This window comes from Anarhichas minor, unplaced genomic scaffold (assembly GCF_050575085.1).
Source record: "Anarhichas minor isolate MPS153535 unplaced genomic scaffold, ASM5057508v1 ptg000054l, whole genome shotgun sequence".
Classification (NCBI taxonomy): domain Eukaryota; kingdom Metazoa; phylum Chordata; class Actinopteri; order Perciformes; family Anarhichadidae; genus Anarhichas; species Anarhichas minor.
Genome location: NW_027466500.1, coordinates 4243657 through 4270805, shown reverse-complemented (window position 1 = coordinate 4270805; position 27149 = coordinate 4243657). Strand labels below are relative to the sequence as shown.

The window sequence follows — 27149 nt, the reverse complement described above, 5'->3', positions numbered from 1 at the left end:
TTGCTTGAAGTAAGTGGCAATGGGAGCGAGTCGGAAGACACAAACGAGGAAACTGAGAACATGCAGTTGAATCTCAGTTTAATTGTTTCTTTGAATTTCTTTCAGACCTTTCCTAGTTTGACAAGTTGGAGGTATGGCTATCAAGATTTCAGCCTGCAGATTCATCAGAGCTGAGTGGTGGTTTAAGGGTTGAGGGTGCTTTGGAATAAACCTCCACTAACTGGAATATGTTTGAATATGTTTTAACTCCCAGAGTCTCTGAGCAGTGTCTTTCCTCCAGGCATCAGATGGTCCGGTGGAGCAGCAGTATGGTGAACACATTGTCCTCTGACTTCGCCCATACTGCTCCCTTCAGTTCCAGCCTCACCTCTTCCCCCTCCCTAAGCGGCAGGAGGCCCACATCGGTGACCGGCCCAGCAACTGTCACCTCCCGGCGGTGTAGAGACACTGGAGTTCCGCCTGAGCCCCTCCTCAGGACCACGTGGGTGGGGCCAGGCCTCAGGTCCAAGGTGAGGACGAACAGGTAGATCCCGTTCAGCGGAGCTGCGAAGGTGCCGGTGTCGGAGTAAAACTGACCCCGGTTCAGTGATGCTTCAAACGCGATGACGCTGTTCGAGATGCTCAAAGGAGATCCAGCCACAAGCAGCAGGGAGTCTCCCGATAGGCTGGGCGGGACAGGAGCAACACCTGGAGAGGAAAGGAGGGTCAGGAGTCTGTACAAGGTGGTCTCTTGATGAACCACAAGCAAAAACAAGAGGGAAAACCTCACTGAAAAAGTAAGAGAGGTTTAGGTGGAGAAACCAGTCTACACTCACCTGAGGTCTCCCTCCTGCTCCGATGGCTTCCTCCTCTTCCTGATCCTCCTCCTCCTCCTCTCTTCTTCTCTTTCTTTCCGTCTTTGTTCTTCACCAGCTGCCACAGTTTGTCGAGCTCCAGCGTGGCGTCTGATCCCACCAACACGTCGGCGTTGCTGAAGACGTTCTTGAACACCCTCAGATGTTCCTCCAGCCCCCTCTTCAGCCACATCACCTCCACCTGCAGGTTAGACTCCACGTCACCGGGCGGCGCCTCCTTCTCAGCTGAAGCGTTACAGGATTTCTCCTCTAGCCGGAGCACCTTCAGCCTCAGTTCCTCCACTGTTTTCTCCAGTTTCCACAGATCACTGCCGTCTCCTCCGTGCTGCGGACGCCTCCCCTCGGGATGCAGGAGGAGCTGGCGCTCACGGGCTGGAACTCCACCGCTGTTCACCCTCATGTTTCCAGGGAGCCAGTCGTCAGAGAGAAGATGGGACGAGGAGGAGGAGGGCTGGTCAGCAGATGGCACCTCCTCTCTATCCCCTGGGTAGAAGAAGGAGAAATAAATGAGTCCTAATTAACAAAAAGAGCTGGAGATGGTGTTTGCGAGGCCTAATAAAGGCAAAACATTCCTTTAATCTGCAGCCTTTGATTTTATTTCTCCAGGATGTATAGCGTTGCAGGGGAAGTTGAGAATTTTTGTTATCATTTTGGTTGTGGAGTTGTAGTTTCTCCCCGCCGCCACTAGATGCTGCTACAAAGCTGTATTTGACTCACAGCTCAGACTAATTTAACACAATACTCACATAATGTACATTAAAATATGGTTGTGAAGAGACTAAATAAATGTTTTTATTAAAATATATTTATTCATATTCCTCATGTATGTAAATGTTTACTGACATTTTTCTTCACTCTTGTTTTGTAATTATAGTGTTTGTTACATGTTGGGAATAAACTGAAAACGCTCTGTATGCAGACTACAAACATCGCTGTTGTATGCCTCCGCCAAACAGTCAACTTTCAGGTTACATTCGTGTCTGTCCAAAAATCACTTCATAATTTTATTTTATTAGACATTTGTGTGACTTTGTCATAACTAGCATATCAATTCTTGAGTTTTAGGATGTTTTGCGAGGTCACAGTGACTTTTGACCACTAAAATCCAATCGGTTCATCATTGAGTCCAAGTGGACGATCTAGTCTCCGATAAATATTAAATCTCTGATAAATATCTCCGATAAATATTAAATCCGATAAATATCTCCGATAAATATTAAATCCTTCAAAAATTATTTTAATGTCTATTTGTGAATTTGGCATTCATTTGCATGAGTAATAATTAATTTCATGTTAGTATAAAACATTTGGGTTTTATCAATACTAACTGCAATGACAGCATAACACAGTTATATTATAGGTACATACAGTATGGAGTTAGTGTTTAGTCTGGATTCAGGACACAGCGACTGTTTCCTCTCTGTTGCATGTAGGTTTGTTGACACGACTGTCAGGACAAAGACTGTTAGCTCTTGATTTGTGATGTGTTAATTAAAGCCTCGTATTAATTCAGCTGAACTGTAGAACTCATTTTTACATACTGTTGATTTTGTCATCCATCATTTTTAGTGTAGTTGTGTTCAACATACAGACATACATATATATACATATGTTTTCAAATCTAAATCAAACCATTCAATGATTTAGTTGTGGGAGCAAATCACTAAATTGAGTGAGCGATGTACCAAATCACAGTGGTGGAAGATGTACTCTGATCTTTTACAAAGTATAAGTAGTATTACTAAAGTGTAGAAATACTCTGTTACAAGTAAAAGTCCTGCATTCAAAATGTAACTTAAGTAAAAAGTAAAAAGCATTCGCTTCAAAATATATTTAGAGTACCAAAAGAAAAAAATACATATTATACAGAATGGCCCATTTTAGGATATTATATACACAATATTATTATATTGTAATTATTGACACATTCATGTGATGATCACTGTCATGTTGCAGCTGGTAAAGGTGGACCTCATTTTAATCATTTTATATACTGCTGGGTAGCTTTATCGATAATAACACTTCTACTACATCTATTTGATAACTTGAGTTCCTGTGTAGAGTCAGATTAGGAATACAAAATATAATCAACTAATAAAATCTGATTTGTTAAGTACAAGTACATCTAAATTGTACTTGATTAAACGTACCACCAAAATTAAACTCTTTGTAAGTTTAATAGCTGAAGTACAAACTAAAGCTTCCTCCGGGTGGTTCCTACCTGGCATGTTGCCCAGCAGGGAGGTGATGCTCAGGTTGTGTCCTCTCAGTTTCTCCTTCAGGAGCCTCAGCTGCTCCTTCAGAGATGGGATGGAGTGGGCCTCCTGGTCCTGGACGGGCCACTCCAGGAACTCCAGCACCTCCTCCCCCAGCAGCAGCTCCAGCACGTCGCTGTGTCGGATGGCGTCCATCAGCAGAGATTGGAAGGAGCCGGACAGGTGTTGCATCTCCACCACCACCTTCCTGTCCGCCTCCTTCAGGCCCGAGACCTCGGCCAGAGCGACCATCACCGAGCTGCTCAGCCGGGTCAGGCTGTGATCCAGAGTCTTGGCCCTGTTGTGCTCTGAGACCAGAGACTCCTTCACCTGCAGGATGAGGGAGAGATGCTTAATTTCAATTAGTATTATTCTAGTATTATTGTTTTTAAGTAGACATTAAATATAACTAGACATATTTAAGTAATGAAAACAAGGTTATGCTCTGCTCTGTCTCTGATAGGGGTGTAAGGACTTTATTTTCATACCTGCTGGAGGCCATATTGGAGCGTCTCCACTGCCGGCTCCCAGTCGCCTGCTCCGCCCCACTGCCCCGCCCCCCCTTCGCTTTCCTCGTCCAGGGCTAATCTATTCTCATTGGCCAGCTCCGTCACATTAGCAACGCCCCTCTCCAGTCGAGCAATGGCGGCCTTCAGCGCCTTGCAGTCGCAGCCTGTGGAGGAGTTGTGCTTGTAGAAGGCTTCGTTCAAATAGTTCACGCCCACATTCATCTCATGCAGCCGCTTGCCCTGGTGGCTGAGGTTCCCCGCCAGCTCACCCACCCGCCCTAACACCGCCTCCCTTGCCGCCTCCACCTCCAGCCCCGTCTCCATGAACTGGATCTGACTGGTCCTGGCCGTCTGGTTGATGTGCTTCTCCAGCTTCTTCAAGTCTCGCCTCAGCTGCTCGATGTCCCATGAGTTCACCTCCACGTCCTCCATCAGGCCGTCCACCTGCACATCAACATGTGATGAGGAACTTATTTATTTATCCAACTCAGCTTTTAAACCTTTTTCTCATTTCTTTAGTAGCTTGTTTCGTTGACTCAAGAAAATACAATTTGTATCTTGAGCACATAATTATAAAATAATAAAATCTATCTAATTTGAGCGAAAAATGTATCTAAATCTGTTTTTCAGGATGTTGGGGGCCTGTAATGATCCCCAGAGCATGAATACTGGTGAGTTTTGCCTCCACTCCCTTGGTAGAATTTCCATGTATTTCCCTAATCCCCCTCCTGCTCTCCAGAGGATGAACCCTTTAGATAGCAACGATCCCAAGATTGTTTTCTCTAGCACCACCCTTAGGACAAACTTTACATTTTTAGATCCAGTGCTGGGAAAGCATCAGGGTGTTATTTGTTTGTGAAACACGTTCTAATCGTGACCATGTTGAACACTGCAGTCTGCTGGGGGGCGCTATTCAACAGGACTCTGCACTGATTGATCATGGCTGACAGTGACTGTGAACAGAATTATGGGTAACGTAGATCCAGAGGGATTCGACCCACCTTCACTGTGTTGTTGACCACCATGTTGTCCAGCTGCTCGACGGCCTCCCAGAGCGCCGTGGTGTATGAGGGCTGCATCGGCGGGTGAGGGGTCAGCGGGGAGGGAGGAGGGGGAAGATCCTCCAGCTGATCCTCAGTGGTCTGATCCTCCAGCTGATTCTCAGTGGTCTGACGCTCCAGCTGATCCTCAGTGGTCTGATCCTGGTCCTGGTCCAGCTTCAGCTCAGTTAGTGTGGCATTCATGGCCTGCAGGCTGACCTGGGATCAGAGACAGCAGTTACATGGCTGTGATGGTGTTTAATCATCAATACCAGTTTTTCTCTTTCATATTTTGAGGTTTTCTTGTCTGCTAACCAGAGAAAGATAAGACCTTTTAAACATTTAATCTGTTTTAATTTCTCTGGAAACATTTGATTAAAATTGGATGAAGTAAACAAAGAATTCATTGGTTAAAAAAGCGACAGGGAGATAAATAAATATGAAATGAAAATAATTAGAGAATAAAGAATCCTCATTAGAGAGCTGTCCCCGTTGTCCACCGACCTGCAACATCTTCTGGTGGCATTTCAGCTTCATGTCGATGTCCGTCTTGAAGCTGGTGAGGTTGTAATGTAGCATTGCATGCTGGGAGTGCAGCCTGTTCTCCATGTCTGTCCGCTGGCTCTCCATCTGCCTCCGGACCTCCCTGACATGCTGAAACGCCTCATCCAGTTTGGCATCTAGGCGCTCCTCTGCTGCATCATCGAGTTCGGGTCTGTCCGGGGGCTCTGACTGCATCTCCACCTCCAGCTGGCTGCTCTTCAGCTGGGCCACGTCACGGGCCAGGTCCCCTACCTGCCGGCTCAGGTGCTCCAGTGAGCGGTTGAAGCCCTCCAGGACCGGCTGCAGCTGGGACATGACCAGGGCCATCATGTGGGGGACGGGGAGGGCGGCAGGAGCGTTTGGGTATGGAAGGGAGTCAGCATCCACCTCCTCAACTGAAAAAAAAAAGGATTATATGACAATTTAAAAAAAAAAATTTATTTGAGGATAAAAACAATCCACTGCTCACCAGAAACCTAAAAAGTTTTTTCAGTTAACATACTTATGAACAAATATATATTATGATAAAATATTGATTCACAACAATGCTGAATTGCCATATTTTAATATTTAGAGAAATCACCAGAGTCATGCATACAGTTAGCATGGTAGCATGCTATGTTATCGTTCAAACTCTTGGTGTCGTAATACAGTGAACAGCAGAGCATAATATTAGGATTCATCCTCTGAGAAAATATGAACCAGACTTCCGGATTTTTAGCCGAGCTAAAATAAAAATACAATAACGAAATGCTTTTCATGCATCCGCCCACACTCACAAAAACACAAAGCTAATCTTAACAAGACAGAACACACACACTGTCTGGTTTTTCATGGCTCTCTGGGGACGGGCAGTTGGTTGACTTCGCTATAAAATGGAACCACTTTAGTTTCCAAACTGGAATATAAACACAGTATAACCATCCGCCTGGAAAATGCTCCAGCGGGGAAACATAAACGCCTAAAACGGCGCCGAGGCCTCCGTAAAACACTGACGTTGACACACAGAAGAGCTGTCGGAGATTCAGTCAAAAAATGACACAAGCTGAGTTTCCAGCAGGAGAGATGATCAGAGATAAGATAAGTTTTCACAGTTTATTTCTGTTGGTTCAGTAGAGACCGACAGAGTGAAGCCAGAACACACACTGACCGCAGGACGCTGCCGGTCCTCCAGCTGGACCTCATTCATCGGAGGTCTGAGACGCCTCGGGGCTCCGTGGATCCATTTGATCCTTTGTGTTGTTGTTATTTCTGGAGTTTGAAACAAACCCAACTGTGCTGCTTACATTTCCTGCTATTTATCTGTATCCTGATGATGTTTGAATCCAGAGCACCATCAATCTCCTCCCAGTGGACGATCCACCAGATTTCAATCACATCTACTGTTTCTTGTTAACTGAGGAACTGGCAGGTGAAAGCATGAAATCCTTTTAATCTTTAGCGGCATTCTGCTCGGTATCCCCCTCTTTACAACCACCAGCAGACAATAATTGTGACCAAAGTGAATAAAACGGTATGTCACGTTATAAAAAAACAAGTTCAAATTGTTTTCTTTTGTCTCAATAGACGTGCTTCCAGCATCAGGGGGACAGAAAACACAATGGAGACGAAATGGATCTTACTATCAATATATGACATAGATAATATAGAAATAAGAAAAGAAACCAATGAAGATTTTTACTCTTACTTAAGTGAAGGATCTGAGTATGTCTTGAAACTACTGTGGAAAAGGCCTGAAACAACGCTCAGCACTTCAAAAAGAACACACACAGCATTTGATGGGTTAAAGAAAAATATTATACTGTATACAGCATATTATGGAGCCCACAGAGCCAAAGTTGTCCCCTTCTCGCTCAGAAGAGTGAGCGAAGAGAATCAGTATTCATGGTTTCAGCAGAATCCCAGAAGTCCTTCAGCTTACATAAGATCCTAAAACAGCCTACGACAAGCTTTAACCAAAAAAGGGAGATGCCACACATCTTTCACAAGGCCCTGATGTAGTTTCAGCATCATGCTTGCATCATAACATGACATAGGCTACACATAAGACATCTTCCATAAGGCCCTGACACCGGTGCCAAGAACAGTGTCTTCAGATAACTTCTGTAATTTGACTGCACACACACACACACTGTGTTGTTTCTCTGTCGATGAGTCAGTATTTGCATATTAGACAGCATGGGGTACATTTGATACTTTTTTAAAAGTGAGGATATTTATATTTTTCCAGTCTTCACTTTTTCAAAGGGCTGTTTCAAGGTTCAGACTTCACGTCAGGTTTAGGTTCAGTTTAGGGTGGGGGGGGGGGGGGGGGGGGTCAGGAATGTATCAATGTATCATGGCAATGAGGGTCCCCACAGGTATAGAAATACAAACATGAGTGTGTGTTTGCCTCGGGTCACTGCTGTCACTCTCCTCTGGAGACGCAGTCCAGACACAACCACCTTAAACACACACACACACACGCTTTCATCACAACCTGTTTTCAATACAACAGACCAAACTCAACCACATGCTGCAGGGTCCTGAGAGGTCTACGGTCACAGTACAGTGAGGCCACGCTGCGACAGGAAGTTACAGGTCACCTCCAGTTGAAATCCAACACACCCCTGTCCCCTGTAGATAGTGTTTCTATCTAATGATTGTGTGATTTACGGACCCGGAGACGAGTCGACTTCCCGTCCGGACAAAACGTCGTCTGTTACACAACTGTGGTTCTGTTTTCTTCTTCTGACGTTTTGTTGTAAATGTCAAAATGAAAAAGGTAAGACAACACTTTAATGAGACACGTGGGGAACAGAGACAACACAGCCGCCAGCTGAGCACAGGACGAGGAAACTGAAGAGAATAGAAACCTCAGTATTTATCACCGGGTTAGTCCGCCTCATGTTTAAATGTATTTCTGCTTTTATAACAATTTGTCGAAATAAAGATGGTTTGTTTGAAGAATAGCCTCCAAGCTGGATTGATATTGATCAGTCCTCGCCTGCAGATTTACAATAATCGAATTCCTGAGTAATATTTAAAAATAGGTTGTGTGACTTCAGACAGAAGTGATTTAAAAAAAAAAATTGTATTTGTTGTTTGCATATTCAAATATTTTACTTTTACAGGAGAAAAGGATTTGAGGATGAAGAATTACTGATGAGTTTGCATTTTTGCACACCAAAAAATCTGCAGCTCATTATCTTGGATCAAAACTTTTGTGTGATGCTCATATTTTTAGACTCAGTGTGAATTACACTTCCAGAGGATGTCATCATCTCTGATATCCATTGTGAATAAACATCCATAAATCTGCTTAGAAATCATAGATTTTTTTTCTTATAACTGCAGAACTTGCCTGAGAATCATGATGTTTTTAGGCTTTCTTCAGTATCAATGTAATCCAGCGATAGTTGTCTGTACATCCATGGGTGCACCGTAAACAGGAGCTGCTAACAGGTAATTTGGCATATTTTATATACTTTATATTACAACACACACACATTTAAGTGCATGATTGTCCTCCAATAAACATACATGCGGGGTTTTCCGAACAGTCCTGCCAGTAAGGAAGGAAATCAATCTAAAAAACTGACGTAGGATTTGAAGGGACTGGTGGAGCTGCAGAATGTTCCTTTAAGGATGATGTAATGCTGGCCGGTGGGAGGTCAAAGGTCAGACAGAACTGAGCACTGTGGGAACCTGAGAGCGAGGCCGATCCCCAAACAAGCTCCACACAGGGCGGAGGAAGTGTGTGTGTGTGTGTGTATGATGTAATGTACACGCTGGTCTGGTGACACAGGAGGTGTAATATAATGTCATCTTATAGTCCACACACACACAATGTATGGGAGACAGAAGAAAGAGAGGATGTCCTGTGGAGGAAGTGTGTGCGCCTCTCCAGTGTGTGTGCGAGTGTATGTGCATGTGTGTGTGTGTGTGTGTGTGTGTGTGTGTGTAGTTACCGGAGGTGTCATTGCAGAGGAATGGAGCTCAGTGTGTGTGTGTGTGTTGTAAGTCCTTAACTTTAAAGATGCAACAGGTCACAGTTTAAGAGTCACATTTGATCAAAACTCACCAGGAAGGTGGTGTTCCTGCTGCCCGTGGTGCTGATGGTGCTGGTGGGGTTGATGGGGCTGATTGGGTTGATGGGGTTGATGGGGCTGATGGGGGTGATTGGGTTGATGGGGTTGATGGGGCTGATGGGGGTGATTGGGGTGATGGGGGTGATGGGGGTGATGGTCATACGTGGTTTGGTGTGGTGTGGGATGGGGGGGGTTGGGGTTGCGGTGGTGGTCCGGATCCAGGGCCGGGTGTGTGGTGTTGTGCTGGTTGTCCTGGTAGCCGGTGTCATACAGCTCCTGGTGGTCGTTCTGTTCGCTGTTCGGGTCGTCGCGCTGCTGGTTGAGCCGCTGCTTGAGCTGCTGCTGCAAACCTGAAACACACACAAAGGTGGATAGATGAAGAAAGGAACATTCTGATTCTACTCCACTACATCTCAAAGGTAAATATTGACTAAATATAGAAATAGTTAGCATCTGCTTTGAGTGTGTTTAAGTGACAGTTTAAAGGTGATCTGATATGAAACAAACCACCACAAGAAAGCTAGAAGTTCAATTTTTTTTAATGTCAAATACCTGAACTGCTTCACCAACGTGCACTACAGTTACAATAAATATTGGCCCATATATGTGGTCTGGCAGTCTTAAAACCTGCAGCTCAATAAATATTGAATCATTAAGGAGGTTTATGTTGAATATCACATCCTGACCATGAATAAAACTAAACACAACCAATGATAAACAAGTTATCATACAATATAATGAACATGAGTTCAGAGGCAGCGGTGGATGTCCACAAACAGGTTTGGTTTCCACAAACTCAAACTTGTCAAAACCATCACGTCTCCTGTGAAATCGAAACATCTACTGACGTTTCCCACAAGATGAACCCTCCTGATTCAATGAAATAATAAATTCAGTATTGACAACGGCTTACTTCTTATAATCCTTTGTACTTACTGTATTTATTATTCATGTTTTTTCATCATAACAGTAAAGCTTCATTAAACTGAAATTAACTGAGAGAGCGAGATCAACAGGAAGTCAGGCAGACGGCTAGAGTGAGACAGAGGGGGCTGATGGGAAACATGCTGATGTATTTGGGGATTTCTGAGTTCATTGTTCAAACTTTCAGTCAGAGCGACAGCAGGAACAAGGAGCTCCATAGCAGTGACCTGCAGTCAGCGTGGAGGGCACAAATACGCCATGCTGCCTCTGCAACACTGGAGATGAAACACAAAGAGGAAGAAGTCCTGCAGAGTCATCAAATCTGTTTCCTTCAGCATTTTCAGCTCATCAGCTGAGACGAAAAACAGTTTTCCTTCAGACAAAGTGAAGACGTTCCCTCGGGCAAAGCAGATTTTAAAGATGTCTATACTCAATAATTTGATACTATAATAACGATGAAACAACAATGTGCTGTGTGTTGTGTGAGGGCTGAAAGTATTTGGACTTTTATTTGGACTAATATCTCCAGCCTCATCTTTTGAGCCTCATCAGTGAATGTTTTGCAGCATTGATCCAAACTGAAATATCTCAACACCTTTTGGATCGATGGCCATGAAAGCATGTACAAATATGGAGTATGTTCACGTTCACATTAGTATCCTGGTCTTGATCAAATCCAGGATATAATGTTTATATGGAACACGAGACACTTGGTCATACAGGTGCGTCTGAATTCCTCAACATCTCAGCCACTTATTTCTGAGAATGAACACAGTTTGGTCTTAAAAGAGTCCACCACTGATAGATCATCACAATCCTATAACCAGTATTAGTATCTAAGTACATTTACTCAAGTCTTGTGGTAGTGATGAACCTCCAGAGAAGCTTCATATCAGCTCTAAGTGAACGTGAATACATTAAAGAAACCTTGAAAAATGCAAATTACACGCGGAGACGGCCGAAATGCAAAATAGCAATTTCTTACTTTTCCATTCAGCACTTATATTGTAACCGTCACTTCAACTTTTAGTATTTCAACTTCAAACATAAAATTGTTTTCTTTCTCATCTTCAATTTTAGTTTTTTACAGCCACAAAAAGCCATTTTGACTCAACATGTAAAGCTATTAAAATGTTTTAACTGCAAACTTCAGCAGCAAGTTTCTGTACTCTCTCTACACAATAACAGAAACACATCTATTGTGTGAACAGGTTGTAAAAGTTGATTGTGATGACTCACCTCTGAGGCGTTTGTATTTTAAGGTGTTCCTGTTATTGTGTCCAATCTGTTTCTGCTGGGCTGCAGTTCTGTTGATAATTTAATTACGTTGACTTCAGCTCGCAGGAAGTCGGTTCAATCGGAGGCGTGGTGGGAGCGGACTGTACCATTGGAGGTATGTGTGTGTGTGTGTGTGTGTGTGTGTGTGTGTAACTGCCTCTTTGTTTGTCTTTCTTTGTTAAATCAAGCCTCTAAAGGCCAAAGCTCTATTTTAGTCTGAATTCTTTCCAAAAACATATTGTTTTGATTCTCGGTGGCACTCATGGTACAAATATTTCATGCTGTGTACACTACCGATGTTATTTTGTACATGGAGGACAAAACGCTGCACAATGGTTCAACCAGACTGACAACCGTCTAGACACTAATGGGCTGTAAGGCTTCGCAAAACACATCATTTCATTTAAACTAAAAAACAAAAAACGATGGATTCAAGTGATCAACTTCCAAGTCACCGTATAAGACACGTAATACAATCTTGCCAAAACAAACTTGAACCCAGCAAACTGTCTGCCCGCGTAGCAGCGGCTGAGTGGCGGCAATGTGCTCAGCATGTACTGGTAGCTCGGTTAGCTGTTAGCACTATTGGAATTGGATTAAGGGACTATCAGCTGACACTGTATCCTCATACAACAGTTCGTATGATGTCTTACAAAAAGTTACTACATTTTTTGTACGTTGACTACGAAAGTCAGCAACGTGTGTCAATTTCTACTCGTTACATGCATACGGTCTTTTCAAAATGAACCTCCATCTTCACAGGAAACTACACAGTTGGGTTTAGTGGAATATCTATGAATTACAGCGCATTATTTTTCGTAGGTATAGCTTTGAATTCTGAATGAGGACTGACAAATTACTGTTTAAACATCTTCAATCCAACCACTTAGTATGCAGATGAGGGACCATTCAAAATATAGAGTAGTCTTCTCAGCCATCGGACTAAAAACGGTCAACATATATAAACACTGTTCATCATCCACCTCTCAACATCTGAAACGTCCTTCACCAGGATCCATGAGCAGAGCCGTCATCTAACCCCCACCCAACTGTGCTGAAGTTAAAACAAACAAACCTCCTGTCCGCTCTCTCCTCCTTTACTTCATCAGGTCACAGTAACATCCATCCACTGTCAAGCTGCCGTGACCTCTGACCTCTCTATACAGTGTTTAACCATATTGGTACACTCTCCCACTCTTTCAGCGTGTGAGTCACTGTTTGTTACAGGCTGAGGATGTGTGTGTGTGTGGGGGAGGCTCAGCGACCACACCTTTTTCCCCGGGAGAGGGAGGCGGAGGAGGTTGGACCTCGTCCTGACATGAACTAAAAGTTTATCAAAGCCGAGAATCACTCTACTGCTTCACAGCTTCCTCACTTTGTTAAAGAAGCAAGAATGAGTCAGACTGCTCTGACACCGTTAACCAAGGAGTGCATGTGTGTGTGATAAAAAACAAAACAAAAGGAAATTTGATTTTCACAAGGCAGTCCACATCGGTGGAAAACCCCCAGATTTGACACCTGTTGGTTCAGTCTAAAATGTCTCAACAACTATTAGATGGACCGATATAAAAGTTTGTGGTTCTCCTTGACCTAAGGTGAACTGCAACAATAACGCTGAACGTTGGACACGTGTGGAGGTGAGCAGTGTCATCGTACCTGGAGCAAGTAGCTCTGTTCTCACGTTTTCAGATCCTCCAATCAGAGCTGAGCTTCCAGAATCCAGCTGTGCACCAGAGACTGTCAGAGGCAAACACAACAAGCTTTAAACACACTGGAAACACACACACATATATATACACATGTTTATGTGTATATGTATATATATATGCATACATGATAAAGGAAATACTTTTGTATTTTCATAGATAAACTTTGAGTTTCAGTACAAACAAAAGGCTGAGAATAGAAGAGAGGACGTCCTTCTTCAGATAACTTTTAAACACTGCAGTTTCACACACACACACACACATTCAAAATCTGGACTGAATTAAGTTCCTGAGCGATACCAAAGTTTAGCTGTTGTGTAAAAATAGACTCCTGTAGAGCAAATTAGAACAGGGAGAACGAGAGGTCAAGTTTCTATTCAGAAACCAGTCTTTGGATCTTTTCCCACACAAGTATCTCTATTTATTGTGTGACATTTACCAATAACATAGTATTCCTACACTGTGGTATTACTACTTTTACTGAAGTAACAGATCTGAGAACTTCTTCCTTCGCTGGTAACGACAAAGCGATGCTCCTGCTGACCCACCTGCATCCTCACAGTTGTGTCCTCCGTGTCCCGGACAGCAGCGCCACAGCAGGGCGGTGGAGATCTGCTGCCTCTGCCTGTAGATTAGCCGGGTGGACAGCTTGTACCTGCACATTTACACACACACACACACACACACACACACACACACACACACACACACACACACACACACACACACACACACACACACACACACACACACACACACACACACACACACACACACACAGACACAGACACAGACAAATACGTTGAAGCCAAAACTCACATTTGAAACTGAAAAACACCTGAAATTAAATTTAAAAGATCCAAAACATTGAAGAGACAGAAAACCGCTGGAACAAGTGGACGGAGATCTGATCTCAGATCAGAGTTCTGCTGCTGTCGGGTAAGAAAGTAAAACCCCAGAAACTTTACAGGAACTGGAATCCAACTGGAATCTGTTTGACAGTGTGGATCAATCATCTAATGGGGTTAGAGGGTAAAAGGGTTCCCTAAGTGCAAATAGTTTGTATAAACTTCTCGTCATGTCCATCTGATCCTTCAGCTGAAGTGGACACAAGAAAATGTGGAAAATCTAATTTACAGTTAAAGAGGTTATTAAATGAGATGTTGTGACTGTGGATCAGGTTTCAGGAAATGTTCCAGACCCTTAGTTTGTTTTATTAACTGTTCCAGTTAGTTTTAATGCATGCACACACTGTATATAGACATTGATACCTTCTCCTGTACATTAGCTTTATTTATTCTTCCCCACATTAAAAATAATCAGCGGTGGACGAAGTATTCAAATCATTTACTGAAATAAAAGTACTAATCCCACACAGTAAAAGTCCTCAACAAGTAAAAATATATATGTATGTATATCTGAGATGTAGTGGACTAGAAGTAGAAAGTAGCATACAACGGAAATGAAAATGCTCAAAGTACAATCACCTTGAAATTAGTTTTGGTTATTCATAAATGAGATCTGACTGAGAAAAATAGGTTTAAGAATCTAGAAACTGGTGGTTTGTAATGGAAATAGATCTGAACACATTCCTGCTTTAACTGAGAAGAATATCTGTTAAGTCCTCATTTCTAAATGAGGATTTGATCCTCGACATAAAAAGGCTTCAAGTCTAATTCCTCAGTCCACTGGATTGTATCTATTCTCAAAACACAGGAATTACTGAGAAGAATAAGAATTCTAATGAAAGGAGGGACGTGTTACAGACCACTGAGGAACAGGAGCAAGGCTGTATCCTGTTGTTTTGTACATTTAGCATATTTGATAACAGTGATAAACTGCTCATGTTGTGATTTCATGTTTTTATTTCACTAAGCAAAACATGAAGCATAGTCTAACAGCACTGACTGACCTGTAGGAAGCGTCCAGACTTTATACACCATATTCAACAGCATTTTAGGTGAGTTAGAGAAGCAGACAACTCACAACCTCTTTATACCTCACAAGATGGCTGAATGTTCAGCCATTAACCAATGAGAACTGGACACAAGCCTGACCCCGCCCCTACAGGATGATACACCTCCAATGAAGATATTTCAAAATAAAAGTAGAGTAATTATGTGTAAATTCAACATATTTTATTTCATATATTCTACTTTATTCCTATATATTATTTTATGTCTCGGATTCTCATGATCTGAATACAAACCAAAATACTCTCAAAATATTTTAATAACCGGGATACTACTATGCCTGTACTCAAGCTCATAAATGACTGTAATAGGACGACTCTAGTGATCCCCTTCAGGACTTTTCCTGTAGTACTTCCTCATTCCCCACTGACACTCGTTGTTGTTGTTGTGTACTCACATGACCAGCTGACAGTCGGGCGTCCCACTCGGACATGGGCTCTGAGACTTGATGGTGTACTTCTCTGTTCCACACGCCACCGCCATGGTAAGCACACGCCTCTGCACGAACGCACACCAGTTCCTGCACAAGAGTCAGAGTCAGGATCCTGACGTGTGTTTCAGGAAGACGGATGAGATCATTTAGAGTGAGAATTTGCTTGTTTGCAGTTTGTTGTTGCCTCCTTCCTGTTTGGGGTCAGAGGTCAAACATGGTGTCCTCTCCCCACAGACCACCAACATTTAACTTGAGGAAAAAATTGACTTTTCTAAATTCGGACGGAGCACAGGTGAGCTTGTTCCCCCTATTTTCAGTCTTTATGCAAAGCTAAGCTAACCAGTTGCTGGCTGTGGCCTCACATTTACTGAACGGACAGAGTGATATTGAACATCTGACTCTCAAAGAGAAGGCGGATTAGCATTTTTTCCAAAATACCAAACTATTTATTTTACAATACAATAATATTGGGACAAACAGGAGGACATAGTGCATTCTTTGGGGACTACTTTCAGCAGTGGAAGTGGTGATCTGGTGAGTATTTTTATGCCAGCTCCATGCACAGATATATCAGACTTTTGATACACACTTGTTTGATTAATTCACCGTTTGTTTCTAAACATGAGACGTAATGACAAGAGGTTATACTCAAATTTAATATAATGAATTCACACACACACACACACACACACACACACACACACACACACACACACACACACACACACACACACACACACACACACACACACACACACACACACACACACATACAGTGAGGTTTCAATCAGTCAATGAGCAGCTGTGGTGAATAAAGCCAACTGTCAACATCTGTGTGTGATGAGGTCATAGGGTTACAGACATCAGATAAGGTGTGTTTGGGGTCACTACAGACCACCCGTGTGTGTGTGTGTGTGTGTGTGTGTGTGTGTGTGTGTGTGTAAACACACACCATGAAGTCACAGAGAAGAGCCCAGAGGGCTTTTTCCTTTATGGGGTTAAGAACATTCAACATAATCACAAAAGATACATTTACCACTTCAAAACTCATTAGATTAACTTTGTCACCAAACAAAAGGGGTGGTCAGAGGTGGCAAGTCCTGAGGCCCCCTGTTGGAAAGTCAAACAACTGCAAAGAGACGCAAAATTACTACAAAGAGATGTAAAACAACTACGAAGAGATGCCAAACAACTACAAAGAGACTCAAAATGACTAGAAAAGGATGCCAAAACGAAACACAGAAAGACATGCAAAACCTCCACAAAGAGATGCAAAATTACCCCAAGAGATTCAAAACCACAATAAAGAGGCGCGAGACCACCACTCTTTCGGTCTGGGGTTTTTACTCCAATGTAGGACAGATGGAGAGCTTTTTATATGTCTTGATCCAGGGGACTGTTGCCTCATAATCTGTCCACAGTTGTAGAACATTCAAAGTTACAAATAGCAGTTATTTATTGATGTTATTTCATGTTAGAATGTTTAAAGTTCTTTACTTGGCATTCATTTATTGCCAAGGCTTTAATAGCGTTCTGTTTATGTGGTCCGGTTTGCTCTTGTCTTTTACCTCATACACCTTCCGTCTAATCTGTTCAAGAAGCAACCGTGCATGGTGTTGTGTGTTTACTGTAATGTTGTAGTGTTAATGTTGAGCTGTTTGTCTCATCACTTCCTGTCGGCTTAACTCTGGTTGAGAGTGTTACCACCAGCTCTGGGAGTTCAGCTCCACTTTCATGTTTCACAATCACTCCTGCTTCTGGAAGTGACTCTTTATACAAACACATTCATCCAGTAAACAAACTCACATTATCTCATTTATAGATCAACATCCCTCTTTTCTGTTCCTGTATAACGGTTAACTATTCATCTTGAACCAGTGTGTGGACACATTTGTGTAGTTACATGTGATTTGGATAATCGTGTGAAACCATTAATGTTCCAAAAGAGCTTAGTCATGCTCTAGTTTCTACATTTCTCCCGGGACCTTCTCATCTAGCTGAGTGGGTTGACCAAGAACCGTTTTTTGTTATCGACAATGTTGTAGTGGACTGGGGGAGCTAAATACCAAATCGAATTGTTCTCCACATATTATCAGTACACTGCAGGATAAAGTCTCTGTTAGCATGTTCTTAAACCATAAAACCTTTGGTTCAAGCTTTTTACCAACAAATAATTAAGTCTCGATACAGAGTTCGAAAATGGTGAGAAAAAGCTAACTCAAGACAAAACTGATACCTTTATTTGCTGAATAAATAAATGATAAAAAACCTCTCAGCAGTGTCTCTGTGCAAAGATTTCATGTCCTACTGAATGATGAGAGAGGTGATGACTGACTAGATACCGCATGTCCTGTTACTTAAATTATAGATCATTATATTGTGTTTGTGGGTGTGACAGAAAGTGATGAGGACAAATTTATATAAACTTTATTTAATCGGGTAGTGTAAAAGTTCCTTATTTTTGCGATTAAAATTGTTTACCAAAGTTGCGAGCTGGCAAAATGTCCCCTCAGTCCCCAGCAGGAGCATTGTGTTTTTGACTCCAAGTTATGATATCTGCTGCTCTGAACTCGCACCGACCCGTGTGACTCCTGTTTACCAGATTGCAGGTATTACACAGTAATCTAATTGTAAATCCATTGTTTCTACATGTGAACAAAATCCTCTGACTCAGAAAAGCCCCATGTAGTTTCCTGTGGAGAGCTATGACATCACCGGAGAAACACACATACCCCCCCATGCCAGGAAATTGCTCCATATCCTGAGCTGCTATAACACACTCAGACACACACCAAAAATACACACTTTGAAATACATAAAACCTTATTTTAACTACCGGAGACACTTCTCACATTGTCATTTCATACTAAACATCTATTATAGTCCTTCTGCTGTTGCCTGGGTCCAGACCTGAGTTCTGTCAGATATATGGCAACTTCTCCTGCACCAGTGGTGGAAGACGTATTCAGATCTCTTAATTAAAAGAAGTAATACTACAGTGTATAAATACTCTGTTAGGCCCGGGCCACACCGCCTACCTGAGCAAAGCGTGTGCCTCGCCGAACCTCATGCTTTTCCTGGCTGCATTCTCTAATGCAGGCTCGGCCCAACTGCGACATGTCTCGGAATTCTGAGTCTCGCCTATTTTTTTCCGCGTGACGGGTGTTGTTCATGGCGAAAATAGACAGAAAAGGATCTGGCTCACGCAGGCGGTGTGGCTGCTCTAACCTGTTAAAATGGCCGCCGAAATAAAAAGCAAGAGGTTCTGCGATGCACAGGCACTGCTCATGCAGAACGTGGGGCCTGCATGAGCAAAACGTTGCAGCTGGTAAAGGTGGAGCTCATTATCTCCACAAGTAGTAAGTCTGGGGGGAACATGTGTTTTCGTTGTGTGTGTGTGTGTGTTCATGCATATGTGTGTCTGTCTGTCTGTCCGCAGTTAATCTCACATACTACTCGACTGAGCAGCATGATATTTTATGTTCTCATTTAGGACTGTATGCTCAAGGACCTCTCGTGGTTTCGGGGAAACCCATTTTTGAAAAACTTGTTTCTTGTTTCATACCATCACTGACTGCTGACTCCTCACTGCTCTTAACCATCCGCTAGGGCCCGCAAGGAATCAACAACTGCTTCAGAAGCAAAAGGCATGTGTCGTCAATCAGCCAAAAGTAGCTGTCAGATACATGTAGTTCAGTAAAAAAGTACAATATTTACGAGATATAGTGGAGTATAAAGTAACAGTAAATAGAAGTACAAGTACCTCACATTTGCACTTTATACACCCACCATTCACCCTAACCTTTGACCTGTGACTAGTGTGCAGTAGATAAATATTTATACAGGGTATAATTATTAGGCTGTAAACAGGGTTCGCTGCCCAGACTACTTTCATGCACAGGTGAGTTTGAGAACATCGACAGGCTGAGTGGAAATGTAGAGATTTGAGGGGGCTGGAACAACATCAGAGAATACATCTTTAATCTTAATCTTCAGGTTTAGTTTGTCCTGTCAGACTGAACTCACATCAACTAAAGCCTTTCTCTTTCTGTTCATGTTTCTTCTTCACATGACGCAGCTTAAATCTCAGATATTATTATCTATTATATCTGTCCTCGTTTAGCCTGCAGCTCCATTTTTGTAAAAGCAGAATTAGACTGGGGCACACTATAAAAGAGAGCGGGGCACATTTGTAAAATGAATACAAAATGTGTTAAGACTCACATTTAAAGTACTGTTGATAAATGAATGCCAAAGTAACAACTTTAAATATTGAAATATAAAATCACATCAATAAATGCCATTTGTAACTCCAAATATCCTGCAGCCATGGACAGAATATGAGACAACAGACTCCTGGCCAGACATGTAAAAGGCCACCAACCTCTCCTTCTGTATATAGGAGCAAGCAGTGTTCGAATTACACCGTGGTTTTAGGAGGACCCCTTATTTGGGGGGATGGGGGTTGGGAGGGTACTATACACATGCACACACACCCACTACGTACGGTACATGATGCATGGATGGCCGCAGCAGGAATAGTTTATTAGACACAAATGATTAGAAATTGTTATGCACAAATAAACACGCACATTGACAAGTGCTTTGGCGTTATCTTGTTATTCTTATAGGGAACTTGAATATACAGGAAAATGTATACATTTAATAAAGAAACAAAACAGTCGCCCCAAAAATGTAGATGTTTGAGAGCTGCCCCTAAATTTCTCAAATGAGGAATTTTAAACCTTGAGAGCAAAACTCCCCAGACTGAAAGTTGTATGTGTTGCTGTGTTAAGTCTCTTTGCAGCCGCTTTAAATCTCTATTGTCGTGTTTTTGCATTTAAAATAAGGCCCCGACTTACAAAACATCACAAAATAACTGCTGGATTGTGTTGATCGTGTCAGACTGAAGAGATGGAACCTTTCCAACACAAACAGCCAGCCACTCGTTTCTAAAAGGAGGCGTCACTTCGTTGAAACAGCACAGAAGACATCTCTTCTTTATTTGGGGCTGAACCTCCAAGTGTCACAGGCACACAGCTGTAATGTGTAAAACTGTCCCTTTTTAGCTGTGTTTTTGTGAGCATTCGATAAAGAGATCTCTTTCAGAGCGAGACCTCCACTCATCCTGAGAGAGATGGAGAAAAACAAGCTGTGCGGTTTCTGCTGCGGGTCCAAGAGTTCAGGTTCAGATGTTTGTGAGTCTGAACAATGAGACCAAAGGATCCCTGATGACCAAAGACAGAACAGAAGACTAGAATGATCTGTTATGACGAGTGATCAGCAGGTTTCGTTCAGATATCAGCACGTTATCTATTCTTAGTAGTGTTTGTCCTCAGGGTGATCATGGGGTCATTAAAATGTAAAGGGTTCATCCTCTGGAGAGCAGGAACATCTGCAGTGAGTTTAATGGAAATGGGACCTGTGGCTGTTGGGATATTTATCTCTTGACCAGTGTTTGACTCTGCTGTTTGTTTGTTTTTTCTTCTATACTTAATGCATACATTTCTGTTTCTTCTGTTTCTGCAGAGTTCAGAATATCTCATATGGAATTTAAAATAAATTAAAGTGCAAGAATTAATAAATCCTGCTCACAAATGAATAAATGTGTCGTGTGGATCAAACTTCTTGCGATCAAATCAGTTATGGTTGCTCACCGGGTGTCGCAAACAAAGAACAAGTCACGCTCTTAAATGTATAAATGATGTGCACATAATACAAAGATAACAACATATTAATGCAAGAGCTTTGCAGACTCTGAACAAACCACAACAACAAAAACAACGGAAGACAGTTTTTTGTGGAACATGAACGTCATTATCTCAACATTAAACAACACGCGGCATGTGTCGCCATGTTTACTTTTGTTTATGTTACATTTGAACTTCTGGAGGGAATATTTTGGTGTTGGTCAGGATGATTGGGCTCTGATCTGCTCCTTTGTGGATAGTGGGAGAAGTAAGAAAACCTCATTCAAAATCCCATTGACATTTGTAACAATTCTAATAAACATCCAGTCATAGAACAGAGACTCTCGTCATGTGAATCACCACATTCTCGAGAAAGAATACCTCCTCTGACTGATAGACCATCTCAGCAGAATTGATCCACCTGCATGATCATCAGTCTGATAACAACACCACCTTTGAATCCTGTTTTTTTTACATCCACTTTTCTTTGGACGCTGAGGGTCGTCCTTTCATCTGCCAGCTGTGTGTCTCCTGATAACGGCTGAATGAGCAGTAAATGATGCCTTCATGGTCACGTTATCTGAAGCATTAGCTCTCTTTGATCTGAATCTGGCTGCTCACGGAGCATCTTCTTCTTCCTCTTTAGTTCGAGTTGGGTAAACTTTTACTTTGAAAGGATTCCAGTGAGGCCTTCGATTATAAGATCAGCAGCAATTCAAGCAGCCGAGAAGGTTAAAGGTCACAACAGCAAGACTAAAGAACTAACGTTCCTCTTAGCCTTGAAGGCCACCATGCCAGACTGCTGCCAAAGAAATAAGAGGGCAGAGACAGGAAGACTTTACTTCAAAATAAAAGCATATATTTCTCTCTCTTTCTCTCTGCAGCAAGTTTCAAGTAGATTTCAGAGCAATGAAGTGAAACAAACGGCTAAAAGGAAAGACGGAAATTAATCTAAAAACTACTTTAATGATGTGGAAAATGATCAGCATGTAAAGTCAATGGGATTTCTAATCAAAATATGTTATGTTTCTTTATTTGAACACAGGCAATGCATAACGAACACTAACTTGAAGGAGAGATTTAAGGCACCGGGTTTTGTAGCATTTTTTCCCCACCATAGTCACTGGGCTGGTACGGGAAATAATGAAATATCTAACATAAATTAGACATCAAAAGAAAATTTGACATTAAAAAATTTACAAAATACCAAATTCGTCAACCGACTAAAACATGTAAAAAAACAAAACACCACAATACTTCTCTAAGTTCCTCCGAAGCCTCAGATCTTCTCTCCTTTCAGCTAAACAACAACAACCCCCCCCCCACTTCATCAGCACTTAACTACCTGTTGACGTCTGACCTCTGAAGTATGTATATCCCCCCTACACTGCAAATGTGGAAAGCTGCTCTCCATTACAGCAAAACAGCACAAAGAGCTCCGTTTGTGAACGATGTCATTAAAGCAGCTGTTTAAAGTGTGTGTGTGTGGGGGGGGGGGGGGGGGGGGGGGGGGTCTTTGAGCTAATGGAGGGTTGTTTTGTTAAGAGCCCTCAGGGATCATTTCATCAGCGAATCTGCGGACGAGTCCTGCAGTCTAATGCATGGATGTGGGTCAAAACAATGACGGAGGCCTGTATGGGCGCACTCGAGACATTTAATCCTCTTATTTGGTCTCAGAAACACATTTCTAAAAAAATCTTTTTCTGAGTATTATTTATTTTAAGGTTCAGGAATGACTTGAGATCCCACAGACAGGGAGCGCATGTAGGTGACGTCTGTGATTTCCTCTGAAGCAACATTATCCTGCCTCAATTAATGATGCAAACATGTAACGACTAAATGCTAAATTGGCGAATTCTATGAACAGAAGCCCATTTCACCTCCATAAAGAGAAGTGAAAAGGTGATTATTACTGACAGGGTTGCTGAATGTGTGGAAGAATTTAACTGTTAGTTATTGGATAAAAGATATTTCAGTCTAGACCGAAGTGGCGGGCAGACTGACATTAGCATCCATACAGCCCTGCAGCTACAGGATTTATTTTTACTTCACGCATTAAATAATAAACTGCAGATTGTTTTCTGCTCAGTGTGAAACCTGTTAGGAGCGGCTCAGTCTAATACCTGGAGGACAAACACAAAGAGGACACATAGAGTCTGTCTGAGTCTCACAAGACTCATAAAATCATAAAATGAATGTGTGGCGTCTGTGTGTGTGTGTGTGTGTGTGTGTGTGTGTGTGTGTGTGTGTGTGTGTGTGTGTGTGTGTGTCAGCAGCAGCCTGGGTGGTACCAGCCTATTATAAGCATGCTGGCAGTCAAAACATTTGAGCGCTCCCTGCTTCGTACTTCTGTATGCAATAGGAGTGACTGTGTGTGTGTGTGTGATTGTAGTTCTATCTTTGTTGGGACCAATCTGAGTTTTAGCCTTTAATATTTTTGTAAAGTGGATTTCATGTGAACGTTAGAGAATCAGGTTCAGATTGGGCAGTGGTGGAAGGTATCTAAGTATATTTATTCAAGTACTGTACTTAAGTAAAGTACCTTGAAACTTTACTTGACTATATATATTTTCTGCTACTTTATACTTCATCTACAATACGACATTTCAGACGGAAATACTGTACTTTTTACTGCACTACATTTAGTTGAACGCTTTAATTACTTTTGCAGATTGAGATTAATACTAATGCATGATGGTTATTATTATGTATTAAACTACCCAGCAGTATATAAAGTAATCAAATGCAATATTAAAGTGATAAACACATAAATACATCAACATTTAAAATCCAATGAAATATATAGTATATTATTCTGAAGTGGGCCATTCTGCATAATGAGTACTTTTACTTTTGGTACTTTAAATACATTTTGAAGCTAATAGTTTAGAGGAGAAATGTCTCTTTGGTGGAACTGACAACAACTCAATGACATCTGAAATGTGACAAGGAGACAACTAAAATGTGTTGTATTTTATTGTATATTTTTGTATGTAAAATTAGCTGTAAATAGTACTAACTACTAGTCTAATGACGTAAAAAGTACAATATTTCTCTCCGAGATGTAGTGGAGTAGAAGTTGCATAAAATTGAAACAGTAAACAGTAAGAACAAGTATCTCAAAACTGTACGTACTGGAGTACTTTGTCACTTGGTTACACTACTGGCTCCCATCATCCCCGATGTTAACTCGGTGAGTATAACGTTATCATTACTGACAGGAAGGATGAACTGGATCGCCAACACAAGTTGTAATAAACCAGAATTATAACTACACATGTGCAATGTTGTATTTGGTGAAAATACCAGAAAAAACCCCAGAACAGTACAATTTAAAAATAATTCATCCATTCATCAGCTGATTATCTTCTCGATTAATCGTTGTAGAAAAACAGTGAAAAATGTTCATTACAGAGACGTCTATGGTGATGTTGTCAGATTACTTTTGTCTGACCAACCGTCCAAAACCCCAAAATATTTAGTTTGCTGTGATACAGTGTGACTCACAGGATGTAGACTCTGCCTGCAACATCATGCTCCCCGTCCGTTATCTGCGTGTTTCTGTCCTCAAAACACCCGTTTCACTTCTAGAGCACCGACGAAGATCAAATCATGTTTTCCCTGTTTTATCAGAAAATGTTGCATCACATGGTCATTTTAATGCCAGGGCTCCCTACATGCAAATGTTGCACCAAAACAAGTTCCCTCCCGACGCTATTTTTTCCTGAGCACCGTCGCCACATCTGTGATTGGTTTAAAGGAAATTAGTAGAATTACCACCTCGTGGTTGCATGACTGCGCCAACCAGTCAAGTTGCAGTTTAAAAACGAGTCTGTACAAAATGTCATCATTTTATCCTATTAGACATTTGTGTAAAATTGTCATAATTAGCATTTAAATTCTCGAGTTGTGGCCAAAAACTGTGAGGTCACAGCAACCTTTGACCACCAAATTCTAATCAGTTCATCCTAAAGTCAAAGTGGCTGTTTGTGCCAAATTTGAAGAAGTATTGCAAAGCATTGCTGAGACATCACGTTCACGAGAATGGGATGGACGTGAGGTCACAGTAAACTTGACCTTTGACCTTTTGACAACCCAAAAACACAATGCCCTCAAGACTACCTGTGATATAAAACAATGAAAATCAGCACATTTTCACATTTGAGACCCTGGACATGTTAAATATTTGACTGTCATGGTTCATCAATTATTGAAAGAGTGACAGACTTTTTTCTATCAAGTTATTGATTAACTGACTTGACTTTCTTCATTGAATGGTTGAAAGCAGAGAACAAAATGAATAAGTGGTGCTTTGGACTCACCCGGTTCGGGCGGGGTAGTTCCCTCTGTCTCCCAAAGGAGGGGTCTCTGATGCCCCGGGGTGAAGCCTCTCGAGGTGGGGGGGAGACGCTGCTCCTCCTCCTCCTCCTCCTCTTCCTCCTCTTGCTCCCAGCTCCTCCTCGTCCTCCTCCACCTCAGGGTCTCGTGCTCTCACCTCACAGTGAGCGCTCACCAGTAAGCCCAGTACCAGCACCAGTTGTCTCATCATGTCTGCTCTCCTTCACATCACCGAGTGGAGGGGAGCACGACCACCAGCTGCTTTTAAAAGCCTGGGCGGGAGAGAGGGAGGAAGGAGGGAGGCCACACCTCCTGTTTCCTCTGCTCCCCCTCCCCATTCTCTCTCAACAGTCTTCTTCTATGTCTGCATTGCATTTTATATATTATCTATAATTTTGTCATCCTGATTTTCCACAATGTAATTTAGTTATTTGGTTCTACTCTGTTCCAACAATATTAACTGCATGTCTGGAAGAAGTACTCCGTTCTTTTAGTGAAGTAAAAGTAGTTATACTACAGCGTAGAAAGACTGTTAACAGTAAAAGTCCTGCTTTCAAAATCTTTCTTAAGTAAAAGCACTAATCATGCAGATTGGTCTTTTTCAGTGTAACATATGTTATTGGATTATAATTATTGATGCATTAATGTGATCATCACTTTAATGTTGCTGCTGGTAAAGGTGGGGCTAATTCTAATGTGTAATTCTGCAAAGTTATTTAAGTATTTAAATAATTTTAGTGCAGTAAAAAAACAAAAACACAATATTTGAGTGTGAATGAGGCAACAACGAGGTTTCACCTCTCTGAATAAACTCCTTTACTCTGTCTGTCTACATGTTTACCCTGTGGAAGTGATAAGAACAGAGGAAATCCACCGAGCTGCAGGAGAAATGACCACCTTCCTTTCTGTGTGTGTGTGTGTGTGTGTGTGTGTGTGTGTGTGGTTGTGTGCTGCTGTGACGACATTCTTCAAAGGGCTGTTTGAGGGTTAAGACTTGGTTTGAGGGTTACAACAAACCTATGTAACATTTAAATGTTTAAAAATACTCATTCAAGATAAAAGTTCAATTATTTTAGCAATAAAAAGAATACACCCTAACTTACATTCTGGCTGCTATAAGACGTAAAACAGAAGAAGGATGGCGACAAAAAGAAACAAATGTGAGCAAGATGATGTTAGCTTTAAAATCATTCAAGTTCATCATTATCCAGTTTGAAAACGTTCATTCAACAAGCAGATCTTATGAAAGAAACATTATACAGAATTAAAATTGTGATAAGTATTGGAATTGAAACAAGAACCACACTGATGAGAGGATATTTGACCCCGTAACAGCATCATATAATCTGCTTCAGTTGTTTTTATCTTTACATTCGGTCATCAATCAAACCAAATACTGGAGCTCAAGTTGTCAATGTTTTTTGTAAACCGATGTGAGGGTGAGAATATGTCTCAGTTTCACTCTGACTCTGTTATCCTGTCACATGTTATTTTATTAGTTAATTCACAACAGTGAAGCGGATTACGGTGAGTTAA

The 27149-nt window shown here is 41.8% G+C and overlaps 1 protein-coding gene across 1 annotated transcript; it reads right to left on the bottom strand.

The window, feature by feature from the left end:
* Positions 1–19: 19 nt before the first annotated feature.
* mmrn2a (multimerin 2a) lies at positions 20–25821 on the bottom strand. Its single transcript, XM_076075929.1, has 11 exons — positions 25598–25821; positions 15550–15672; positions 13728–13834; positions 13130–13210; positions 9337–9621; positions 5163–5599; positions 4620–4877; positions 3598–4062; positions 3076–3439; positions 816–1337; positions 20–687 (listed from the first exon to the last, which is right to left on the bottom strand). Exons 1-11 carry the CDS (start codon positions 25819–25821, stop codon positions 284–286), a joined length of 3270 nt encoding a protein of 1089 aa, XP_075932044.1. The 3' UTR covers positions 20–283.
* Positions 25822–27149: the final 1328 nt, after the last annotated feature.